This window comes from Aquarana catesbeiana, linkage group LG02 (genome assembly GCF_042186555.1).
Source record: "Aquarana catesbeiana isolate 2022-GZ linkage group LG02, ASM4218655v1, whole genome shotgun sequence".
In the NCBI taxonomy this organism is placed as follows: Eukaryota; Metazoa; Chordata; class Amphibia; order Anura; family Ranidae; genus Aquarana; species Aquarana catesbeiana.
The window spans coordinates 389,054,872-389,067,697 of record NC_133325.1 but is presented as its reverse complement, the minus strand read 5'-3'; the positions used below and the strand labels follow the sequence as shown (position 1 = coordinate 389,067,697).

Sequence of the window (12,826 nt, the reverse complement as noted above, 5' to 3'; positions counted from 1 at the left end):
ACATGTTTTGAGTTACAGAGGAGGTCTAGGGCCAAAATTATTGCTCTTGCTCCAACGTTCGCGGCGATACCTCACATGTATGGTTTGAACACCGTTTTCATATGTGGGCGGGACTTACGTATGCGTTCGCTTCTGCGTGCGAGCACACGGGGACAGCGGCGCTTTAAAATTTTTTTTTTTTTTATTGTTAATTATATATTTTTTTTTTTTTATTTTGACACTTTTTTGAAAAAAAAAAAAAAATTGATCACTTTTATTCCTATTACAAGGAATGTAAACATCCCTTGTAATAGCAATATGACATGACAGGTCCTCTTAATAGTGAGATATGGGGTCAATAAGACCCCATATCTCACCACTAGGCTGGGAAGCCTGAAATAAAAAAAAAAATAAAACGATCGCCGCTTCCAAGCCGAAGCGGCGCCGTTTTTTTGAATGGAGAGACCGGGCGTGACGTCATAACATCGCGCCCGGCCTCCGACGATCATAGAGACTCCGGGGACCATCTGGTCCGCCGGAAATTTCTATGATCTACATCCGGCGCCGGCGGATCTACTCTCCGCCTCACCGATCGTAACGGTGAGTCGGAGCAGGCACCGGAGGGCGGCGGGAGGGGGGGGAGTCCCTTCTCGCCTCCCATAGGAACGATCAAGCGGCGGAACAGCCGCTATGATCGTTCCTATGGTGTAGAGATTCGCCGGCTGAAACCGGCAATATCTGAATGATATCTGTAACTACAGGCATCATTCAGATATAAGCGCCCAAACCAAGGACGTCATATGACGTCCTTACAATGCAACAGGATAAAATTTGATTTGGCTGGCTTAACTTAATTTCATACTTAAAGCATTTTTCCAATTTTTCAGTTAAATTTGATGCGCCTCATTATATTTTTATTTGTGATGAGCTGAACTGTTTCAAGCAGGGTTTGATGAACTTCAAAGAAGTTGGGATGGCTAATAGGCAATGAGGTGTCAAAATAGCACTGGGGGCGGGGTAATAAGGTGGGCACTGCCCTGGGGAACATGTACCATTGCAAAAAATGTTTTTCAACGTCTATTCAACCAGAAGCAGTAATCCAGACTAGGGAGAGCTGCATCTTTGTGATGTTCAAAAACTGACATATACATAGGGGAAAAAACTGTTGGCGCACAGACCCTCCAGTGGCCTGCTATGTATTTCGGGGGTCCTTTGGAGGGCTCTGTGTGCTGTTTTTTTTTATTTAAACTGTATAATTTTTTTTTTTGTAATTTAAATGTTTGCTGTAGTGCTTTTTTCACCAAGAATGAAAAAAATTTCATAGAGACCCCCCAAAATATGTACTAGACCCTTTCAGCCTGGTATGGATTTTAAGGGGGTACCTCATGCAAAAAAAAGCAAACAAAAATATGTGAGGTCCCCCTCAAAATCCATACCAGATCCCTAATCTGTGTATGCAGTCTAGCTGGCCAGGAAAGGGGGAATGGGTGTGCACCCTCCTTCTGAACCATACCAGACCACATGCCCTCATTATGGGGGATCCCTCCTGGCAAAGCACCTTTTCCTATGTTGATGAGGACAAGTGCCTCATCCCCACAACCCTGGGGGATGAAATTTGAAACCTAAAAATAAAGACACCCAAAGTCCCCCGTCAGCACTCCTGGCTCCCCCCCACCCCACTAAATACTCTCATAGGAAGCCGCTTTCTATGGGCCACTCATGTGGGCTCAATACCAAGCTGGACTATTTGTAGCTATTCAGACACACAGCCTGGCTCAGCCCCACCCTCGCTCTCTGTACAGGGTTTGGCTGACAGCAGTGGGAGCCAAGCCTGTGGGACAGGGGAGAGGGAGAAGAGCACAGTGCTGTATTAAGATTGGGCTCAGGTGAGTACTTAGGAAGGTGGGGTAAGAAAATGCATTAAGGTAAACGAAACCATTGACCTTTACAACCACTTTAATTATGGTAAACACAGTTACCTAGCTCATTCATAAACAAAGAGAACTATGCATTATTTTCCTGACTGGAGGGTCCAGAATAGAGCTTTTACAAAAGGTAAACCGCAATTTTTAAACTTTTTTTAGGTTATGTTATATGAATGGGAACACAAATATAAAGTAGGTGTTATCCCACTTGGCTGCAAAAGTATAAATGCACTTTAAAGTGCAACTTCAAACAAAATGTTATTTTATTTTTTGGGGAATAGAGTTGAAATTGGTTAGAACCTCAGTCAGGTTTTAATTGGTGGTTGTGGTTCCACTTCTAAAGGTAAAATCAGTTTCTACACATATTCTTTACAGCTTCTATATAGGGATTACTACAGGACTATGACATTAGAAATTGAGAAATAAAAAGCTTACAATTATCTCTATATATATACAGATATTGTTAGATGTATGATGTGTGCCTGGAACTCAAGAATTCTGCATTCTTTAGATATGACACTAAACAACTACAGCCCTAAATGCAAGTACCGCTTTGTACAGCCATTGCTGAGCCTGTTATAGATTTTAACATGCTGTTGGCAGTGGGACTGGACGTTGCACATGTGCCTCCTGGGTGGCCAAAAACCTCAGAATTTGACTCATACAGGTCAAACAGTGCATGTAGCCTAACTCCCTTCTGCCCAAAGGAGGTACAATATAGAATGCTTTTGTTTTGAACTTTTAGCCTTACAAATTTTCTTGTAAGCTGTACAGCACACACCTCTCCACATTTTTGTGGTCACGTGTATCTATATAAAAATATAAGCTGCGCTAATCAGGTAAGTAATCAAGATTGAGTGAATGCAAATTAAGTGCATATATCAATAACGTGCACAAAAAAGCAGGGGTAGCCAAGCAGGGTAGCCAACCTGCACATGCTCAGTTGTGTCTTTTGTGCTGGAGAGAAAATTTCCTTGTTCTCAGAGCTAGCCAGGTCACATGATATTGACATCACACATGTGGGCGTGTATACAGGCTACTGTGGAAATCTCCTCCTACCTGAACACACAGCTCTGGACAAACTCTGCAGGTTATCATGTGACCATGGTACACAGATCAGCCAAAAAGGTATATAGTGACAGTATTTTAATGTAAAAAGAAGATTTATAAACTGTGGGATCTGTGGATGGGCACATGAACTATTATCATATTACTGGATTTAGTAACACTTTAAGGTTTTTGAATGGGTATATACTGTATATATATATATATATATATATATATATATATATATATATATATATATTTGCAATAAAAAGTATGTGAACCCTTTTGGAATGATATGGATTTCTGCACAAATTGGTCATAAAATGTGATCTGATCTTCATCTAAGTCACAACAATAGACAATCATAGTCTGCTTAAACTAATAACACACAAAGAATTAAATGTTTCCACGTTTTTATTGAACACACCATGTAAACATTCACAGTGCAGGTGGAAAAGGTATGTGAACCCTTGGATTTAATAACTGGTTGAACCTCCTTTGGCAGCAATAACTTCAACCAAACGTTTCCTGTAGTTGCAGATCAGACGTGCACAATGGTCAGGAGTAATTCTTTACCATTCCTCTTTACAGAACTGTTTCAGTTCAGCAATATTCTTGGGATGTCTGGTGTGAATCGCTTTCTTGAGGTCATGCCACAGCATCTCAATTGGGTTGAGGTTAGGACTCTGACTGGGCCACTCCAGAAGGCGTATTTTCTTCTGTTTAAGCCATTCTGTTGTTGATTTACTTCTATGCTTTGGGTCGTTGTCCTGTTGCAACACCCATCTTCTGTTGAGCTTCAGCTGGTGGACAGATGGCCTTAAGTTCTCCTGCAAAATGTCTTGAGAAACTTGGGAATTAATTTTTCCTTCAATGATAGCAATCCATCCAGGCAGGCTGACGCAGCAAAGCAGCCCCAAACCATGATGCCCCCACCACCATACTTCACAGCTGGGATGCGGTTTTGATGTTGGTGTGCTGTGCCTCTTTTTCTCCACACATAGTGTTGTGTGTTTCCTCCAAACAACTCAACTTTGGTTTAATCTGTCCACAGAATATTTTGCCAGTACTGCTGTGGAACATCCAGGTGCTCTTGTGCAAACTATAAACGTGCAGCAATGTTTTTTTTGGACAGCAGTGGCTTCCTCTGTGGTATCCTCTCATGAAATCCATTCTTGTTTAGTGTTTTACGTATCGTAGATTCGCTAACAGGAATGTTAGCATATGCCAGAGACTTTTGTAAGTCTTTAGCTGACACTCTAGGATTCTTCTTCACCTCATTGAGCAGTCTGCGCTGTGCTCTTGCAGTCATCTTTACAGGACGCCCACTTCTAGGGAGAGCAGCAGCAGTGCTGAACTTTCTCCATTTATAGACAATTTGTCTTACCATGGACTGATGAACAGCAAGGCTTTTGGAGATATTTTTATAACCCTTTCCAGCTTGATGCAAGTCAACAATTCTTAATCGTAGGTCTTCTGAGAGCTCTTTTGTGCGAGGCATCATTCACGTCAGGCAATGCTTCTTGTGAAAAGCAAACCCAGAACTGGTGTGTGTTTTTTATAGGGCAGGGTAGCTGTAACCAACACCTCCAATCTCATCTCATTGATTGGACTCCAGTCGGCTGACACCTCACTCTAGTTAGCTCTTGGAGATCTCATTAGTCTAGGGGTTCACATACTTTTTCCACCTGCACTGTGAATGTTTACATGGTGTGTTCAATAAAAACATGGTAACATTTAATTCTTTGTGTGTTATTAGTTTAAGCAGACTGTGATTGCCTATTGTTGTGACTTAGATGAAGATCAGATCACATTTTATGACCAATTTGTGCAGAAATCCATATCATTCCAAAAGGGTTCACATACTTTTTATTGCAACTGTATATATATATATATATATATATATATATATATATATATATATATATATATATATATACAGTCAGGTCCATAAATATTGGGACATCAACACAATTCTAATCTTTTTGGCTCTATACACCACCACAATGGATTTGAAATGAAACGAACAAGATGTGCTTTAACTGCAGACTTTCAGCTTTAATGTGAGGGTATTTACATCTAAATCAGGTGAACGGTGTAGGAATTACAACAGTTTGTATATGTGCCTCCCACTTTTTAAGGGACCAAAAGTAATGGGACAGATTAACAATCATCCATCAAACTTTCACTTTTTAATACTTGGTTGCAAATCCTTTGCAGTCAATTACAGCCTGAAGTCTGGACCGCATAGACATCACCAGACGCTGGGTTTCATCTCTGGTGATGCTCTGCCAGACCTCTACTGTAACTGTCTTCAGTTCCTGTTTGTTCTTGGGGCATTTTCCCTTCAGTTTTGTCTTCAGCAAGTGAAATGCATGCTCAATCGGATTCAGGTCAGGTGATTGACTTGGCCATTGCATAACATTCCACTTCTTTCCCTTAAAAAACTCTTTGGTTTCTTTCGCAGTATGCTTTGGGTCATTGTCCATCTGCACTGTGAAGCGCTGTCCAATCAGTTCTGAAGCATTTTGCTGAATATGAGCAGATAATATTGCCCGAAACACTTCAGAATTCATCCAGCTGCTTTTGTCAGCAGTCACATCATCAATAAATACAAGAGAACCAGTTCCATTGGCAGCCATACATGCCCACGCCATGACACTACCACCACTATGCTTCACTGATGAGGTGGTATGCTTTGGATCATGAGCAGTTCCTTTCCTTCTCCATACTCTTCTCTTCCCATCACTCTAGTACAAGTTGATCTTGGTCTCATCTGTCCATAGGACATTGTTCCAGAACTGTGAAGGCTTTTTTAGATGTTGTTTGGCAAACTCTAATCTGGCCTTCCTGTTTTTGAGGCTCGCCAATGGTTTACATCTTGTGGTGAACCCTCTGTATTCACTCTGGTGAAGTCTTCTCTTGATTGTTGACTTTGACACACATATACCTTCCTCCTGGAGAGTGTTCTTGATCTGGCCAACTGTTGTGAAGGATGTTTTCTTCACCAGGGAAATAATTATTCGGTCATCCACCACAGTTGTTTTCCGTGGTCTTCCGGGTCTTTTGGTGTTGCTGAGCTCACCAGTGCGTCCTTTCTTTTTAAGGATGTTCCAAGCAGTTGATTTGGCCACACCTAATGTTTTTGCTATCTCTCTGATGGGTTTGTTTTGTTTTTTCAGCCAAATGATGGCTTGCTTCACTGATAGTGACAGCTCTTTGGATCTCATATTGAGAGTTGACAGCAACAGATTCCAAATGCAAATAGCACACTTGAAATGAACTCTGGACCTTTTTATCTGCTCCTTGTAAATGGGATAATGAGGGAATAACACACACCTGGCCGTGGAACAGCTGAGCAGCCAATTGTCCCATTACTTTTGGTTCCTTAAAAAGTGGGAGGCGCATATACAAACTGTTGTTATTCCTACACCGATCACCTGATTTGGATGTAAATACCCTCAAATTAAAGCTGAAAGTCTGCAGTTAAAGCAAATATTGTTTGTTGCATGTCAAATCCATTGTGGTGGTGTATAGAGCCAAAAAGATTAGAATTGTGTCGATGTCCCAATATTTATGGACCTGACTAATATATATATATATATATATATATATATGTATATATATATATATATATGTATATATATATATATATATATATATATATATATATATATATATATTATTATTTATTTTTTTAACATGCTGTATTATACATGTATTGTAATATACTGTAAAAGGTTGCTGATCTTTCTTACCTTTTGTGTTGTTTTCTATTCACAATTGAATTTGTGATTAGTGGATAAATTAATACAATGGACATTCATTTCTTATTTTTAAATTTTCATGTTAATAAAGTTGTGAATTTCATTTTGCCCACTAGATGGATTCTTGTAGCAATAAGGAATTTTTCTGCTTTTTAGCTTGTTAATTTTAGCTACTAGATGGCGTTGTGTGAATCTGGGTGTTCCTTAACACTAATGTGGGAAGAGGGATCTGCCTTCCTTGCATTGTAGTGATTTAAGGCTATGTTCACACGTCCGGTGCAAATTCCCTGTCCGTTTTCCCTGCAAATTTCCAAAGCAGTTATTCAGCGGTTTAGCTACGATTTCCACATATGGTTCAGATGCAAATTTTCAGAGCCAGCGGCCACCGCCGTATTTAGGAACTGTCAGACAGCAGAGCGTGATTGACGCTGGATCTACACCAGGGTTTTTTTGTTTTTGTTTTTTAAATAAAGGAATTGTCAAAAACTGTCTCTGTTTTTTTATTTCTTTTTGACACTTTTTCATTCACATAGGGGGGCGGGATCTGGGGACCCCTCTTGTTAAAGGGGCTTCCAGATTCTGATAAGCCTCCAGCACACAGACCCCCACAACCACCGGCCAGAGTTGTGAGGAAGAGGTCTTTCTCCCCATCAACATGGGGACAAGGTGCTTTGGGGGGGGGGGGCAGAAATAGGATAGTGCCCCATACGTCTTCAACTCTTGTAACAGGTTGGGGAATGACACCAGTGGGTTAGATACGAAGAATAAGAGGTCGTCAGCAAACGCCTTGATTTTTGGGGAAAGCGTGTCATCCAAACGAAGGCCCGTGATGTTTGGATTATCCCACACTGACTGTAGAAAGGGTTTGAATGTCAAAATATATATTAAAAGGGACAGGGAGCACCCTTGTCTTGTCCCATTAGCAATAGGATGAGGAGAGGTGACCATTCACTTTCACTTGGGCCGACAGGCGAGAGTAAATGGCTTGAACCCAATTCATCATCTGTTGTCCTAACCCCACGCAGTAAAGGGTCTAAAAAACAGGAAGCGCCAGTTCATCCTGTCGAACGCCTTTTCAGCATCAGTCGAGAGGTGCAATACCGGAGTCCCCTCGCCTTTGTAGTGTTGTCCCGAGCCTTTCTCGAGTGTAAAAAACCCACTTGATCGGAGTGAACTAATTGAGGGATCAAATCCACTAAACGTAGTGAGAAGACTTTGATGAAAATGTTTAGATCCACATTTAGGAGACATACCGGCCAATAATTATAGCAAAGGAGAGGATCACCATAATGTAGGCCCGTAACGTGTCCTCTGGGAGGATAGCCCCCTCTCCAGCAGCATTATACGCCGTAAGGAAATGGGGAGTCAAAAGATCCCCAAAGGTCTTATAGTATAAGAGGTAAGATCCTTCTGGGCCCGGGGCCTTGCCGGTTTGCATCCTGGCTACCACCAGGGCCACTTCTGCAACGGAAAGCGGGGCCTCCAGTGCCGCCAATTCCTCGTCTGACAGTCAAGGCAATTCCGACTTTTGTAGGTAGTCCCTTATGACTCTTTGTTCTGAAGATGCACATTATTGATATATGCACTTTATTTGCATTAATTTATTCTTAATTATTTATGTGAATAGCACAGTACTTACTATTCAATTAGAGTGTTTATCCTGTATCAGGATGTTGTGCAAGCAGCTTTTCACATTGGATGATTCATGCCCAGAGCGCAGATCTACAAGCACATTTTCACGTGTATCTATATGCTTTATAGGGTGTAGGAATTTGAACAGGCAAGATTTTTTTGTTTTTTATTTTTTTGTGTTGGCTAGATTACAATAAATAATATCCTTTTTCCTTTACACAGAAAAAAATATAATTAGGCAAAATACTAAATAGTCTAGGATGGTTTTCTTTTGTCATTGAGCAAATCTGTAGTAAATATAGTGTGCCTAAATTTCAAGCTTGCACTGTTTAGTTGAAAATGTGAATTTTGTAGGAAATTGAATTTAATTATTCAAATTTTCCACTTTCTTACTACTGAATTCTAAGCAAATGTGAGCTTAAAGTTGAGCTCTGAAAAAAGCACTTAAATACAAGAGGAATGTGTATTCTTACCCGAATCTTGGGATCATTTGTGTATTTTTTCTAGATCTGTGTAGTGATCCAGTGTAATTTTTTTCCTTTGAATTTGAAGCTTCCTGTGATCAAGACCAGTCACTGTGACTCTCTGTCCTTGTGCAGAGTGACTGGTCTTGTTTCCGCCCCCCCTTATAATTTTCTGCAGGTAGCCTGTCGTGGGTGGGCCTACTGGGTCCCTCTGACAGCTTTGCTGCTATTTTTACAAGATAATATTTGGCTTTACAAAGGCATTTGATGCACACAAAGTGAATTATTTTCCTTTGTGATTATTGATAAATATATCTAATTGAAAGTTTCTGTGCCTGGAATCAAACTTTTTTCTATGAATTACCATAAAAAGTGATGTTCAAAGCTCACTACCATATCAGATCATTGAAAGATTACTTTTTATTGGTTGCTGTGGGTTCCTGTGCTTACTATTTATTTTAATATATAAGGCTAATAGTCTTATGTAAATATTTTTTTTCTAAATTTACAGCTTTGTATCGTAGAAAGTCACTTCCATATGCTCTCCATTGGGAGTTAGCTGTCAATGTTACAGCTGAAGTTTAATTTTGTAAGCAGAACAAAGTGGCTTTGTATGTAAATGTGTTAAATAGATTCAGCCTAGGTTCACACTGCTGCGGGATTGAAATCGTGCAAGATCAGCTGAACTCGCACAATTTCATACCCACATGTCAGTTCAGACTTCGGGGGCAATTTCAGAGACATCTGTGTGGGTTCATGCACAGGTGTCTATTGAAATCGCATCCAAAGTCGCCAAAAGTAGTACAGAAACTACTTTTGGGAATCAGTGCATCGCCGCAAAGTGGGTGTTGCACCAATTCGGACAGAGCCATTTCCGGCAATAGCTGCCGATTTGGCATGCCATTTGACTTGTCAAATGGCATGTCAAATCGCATCAATGCGAACCTAGACTCAATGTTGCAATCCATTACAACAGATCATGAATGTGTTCTGTCTTGAACTAAAGCAAACTTATAAAGAGAAATATACATATATCAATCTCAGTATCTTTATTTATATTTATATATCTCAATCATTAATTCCTTTCTTCCCATTTTCTATTTAGCTTTTCTAGCAAATACTCATTTATTTTACCTTTTACACGCAATCATTAGGCCCCTTTCACATGGGGTGGATTCCATCCCCTGCTGATTGGAGGAAAGTTGGCAGATAACACATCTGTGTCTACTCAGTTTCTGCAGAACGGACATGGACAGAGCCTGCTCTGATCTATGGGCGGCCAGAAATAAATCAGAATCTGTTTACACTCAACTATCCTCTGATCCAATCCACCTAAATGGAAGAGGACGGATTCTCTTTCATTTTTTTTAGTGGACACAAGTCCATTTACACCAGCCTGTCCATAGGAATGCATAGACCTTCCAATCAGGTCCACCTGAAAAACTGACAGGCAGACCTGATTGGATTGCCCTTGTGAAAGGGGTCTTATATTTTGCTTCTTTTGTGCTGTTGTTTAAAATAAATACACTCTTTGATAAAAAAAAAAAACTGCATTAAATTTGTAAACAACTTCAACACACTTTGCACTGGGAACATCATTTCAGTGTCCTAATAAATGGGCTACATTGCAGAACAAAATTTTAACTTTCTATAACCTACAAATATTTTATGTTTTTCACTTTTTGCCTTTAAATTCCATAAAAATAAAAGTAATTCTTGGAGATCACTACCACTAAAAAGCCAGGTTTTTCTCCAAAAACAATATATCTATTGTAGGTGATGAAAAGGTTATTTGAAAATCAGTAACTAATCTTACTTTACTATCGGACCCATAGAGCAGTGTTTCTCAACTCCAGTCCTCAAGGCGCACCAACAGGTCATGTTTTCAGGATTTCCACTATTTTGCACAGGTGATTTGATCAGTTTCATTGCCTTAGTAATTACCACAGCCATTTTATCTGAGGGAAATCCTGAAAACATGACCTGTTGGTGTGCCTTGAGGACTGGAGTTGAGAAACACTGCCATAGAGTGCAGCAGGGGAAAAGGCATCTGACACATCTGAAAGTGTTCTGGATGCTGAAAAATATTAAAATGATATTGAATTCAAACATTTATTTTTGCTAAATGAGCTCTGCTAATAGTAGACCTTAAAGTGATTGTAAAGGTTTGCATTTTTTTTTTTTTAAAGTAAAAAATATGTCATACTTACCTCCACTGTGCAGTTCGTTTTGCACAGAGTGGCCCCGAACACCGACTTCTGGGGTCCCTCGACGACTCTTGTGGCTCCTCCTCTTATCAGATAACCCTTAGGAGAAGTGCTCTCCCGGGGGGTTACCTTGCGGGCGCGCTCCTGAGTCCAGAATTTGTGTCCATAGGCACTAATGCTGGACTTGGCCCCACCACCCGGCACCCACGTCATTGGATTTGACTGACAGCAGCAGGAGCCAATGGCTGCACTGCTATCAATTTATCAAATCAAGAGCCGAGAACCTTGGACAAAGGAAGAGTGCATCTCCGCCAGGTGAAATTCCAGGGCTCAGGTAAGTAAAATGTGGGGGCTGGGGGACCAGTGACTGCCAGGTGTTTTTTCACCTTAATGCATAGGATGCATTAAGGTGAAAAAACCTGAGGGTTTACAACCCCTTTAAATGCCCCTGCTGTTGTTTTTATATTTTTTTCCTCCTCTGAGCCGAAGTGTCCACTATGTGCAAGCTCCCATTTAGAATTACAGCCTTACATGCAGCCATCCCCAAGAGGGACACAAAGCCGCGCTGATTGGAGGCTGCTGTCAATCCCTGCTGTGGTAGAGGAGGAGAGGCATGGCTTTGGCTCTGTGTCCTTCTCTGTCTTCCTGTGCGTGAGGTGCTGGGAATGGTTGCACATAAGGATGCAGCTCTAAACAGGAGAATGCATGTAGTGGAGACTCCAGTGGGATGCCATAGGTCCCGACAGGCACAGGGGGCACCCACATACCTGGAGCTGGGGTACAGAAGTAGGAGAAAACTCAAAGGGAAAAAAATTATAAAAAAAAACTCAATTTCTGCAAGTTCTGATATCAGCAGCTCATTAAGCAAAAAAAAAAAAAAAAAAACATAATTATATTAATAACTTAATATCATTTTAAGTAAACAGCCTCACAAATGCAAAGATGGCAAAATAAGAAGCGAGGAAGAGAAATATGAAAATATTTCCTTTCCATACAATGTTTCTTTTAATTTTTTTTACAGCATGACAGAGTCACTTTGGGAATAGGTTATACTGACAATATTTAAATGGCTTGGGTTCAAATAGGTAAAGTAAAATAAAATAAAATTGTGTTAAAGACAATGTTTTATATATGTCTTTTATATGTTATTTCAAATATATACAGTATATATATATATATATATATATATTCATTTTCTATTATTTTTTTTCTCTTCTCAGCAAAAACCTTTCATGTTTTACACAGAAGACACCAAGTAAACCGAATGCCATCCCTCAAGCAATTGATCTGAAGAATTATAAAACACACCATGTACTTGATACTGAATTGTATGACCAGCCAACGCATTAGCTTTTAGCTTCACATACTATGACCCTTTAAATTACTTGACGATGTGCTAATTGTTTAATAGCGATAAATTTCATAGTAACATCACAGTCTCTAAGAGGTCCTTTTAAAAAACAGTAATATGGTTGTACCACAGCCATACTTCTGTTTTTTTTTTTTTCTTGATTATCAGTGTGCTGTATAAATGTCAATTGCTTACCCTGGCTTTGGGAGTCCAAAGGTTTTGGAAGGCATTATAAATGAATGGACGTAGTTTAAAAAAAAAAAAAGCCACCTAATGAAAAGTAAAAGCTTGGTGTGACGGAGAAGTGGGCTGAACAGAACACACATGGAGATCAAGAGTGGTTTTAGGGCCCCTGACCAAGGGGTTCTTTATTTGGGAGGGGGATGGGGCTAAAAAAGCAGGGAGTCATATAAGGGCAATAATCCAAACGCACTAAGGGACAGGCAAAAATATA

General features: G+C 40.1%; 1 protein-coding gene across 1 annotated transcript in view; it reads left to right on the top strand.

Annotated features, from left to right (window-relative positions):
- Positions 1-12,624, top strand: part of LOC141128112 (uroplakin-3b-like) — a 38,140-nt gene extending 25,516 nt beyond the window's left edge. The window contains exon 6 of the mRNA XM_073615198.1: positions 12,242-12,624. Coding sequence (XP_073471299.1) covers positions 12,242-12,371 — 130 coding nt within the window. The 3' untranslated portion in view covers positions 12,372-12,624. The remainder of the gene's footprint in view (positions 1-12,241) is intronic.
- The last annotated feature ends 202 nt before the right edge of the window (positions 12,625-12,826 follow it).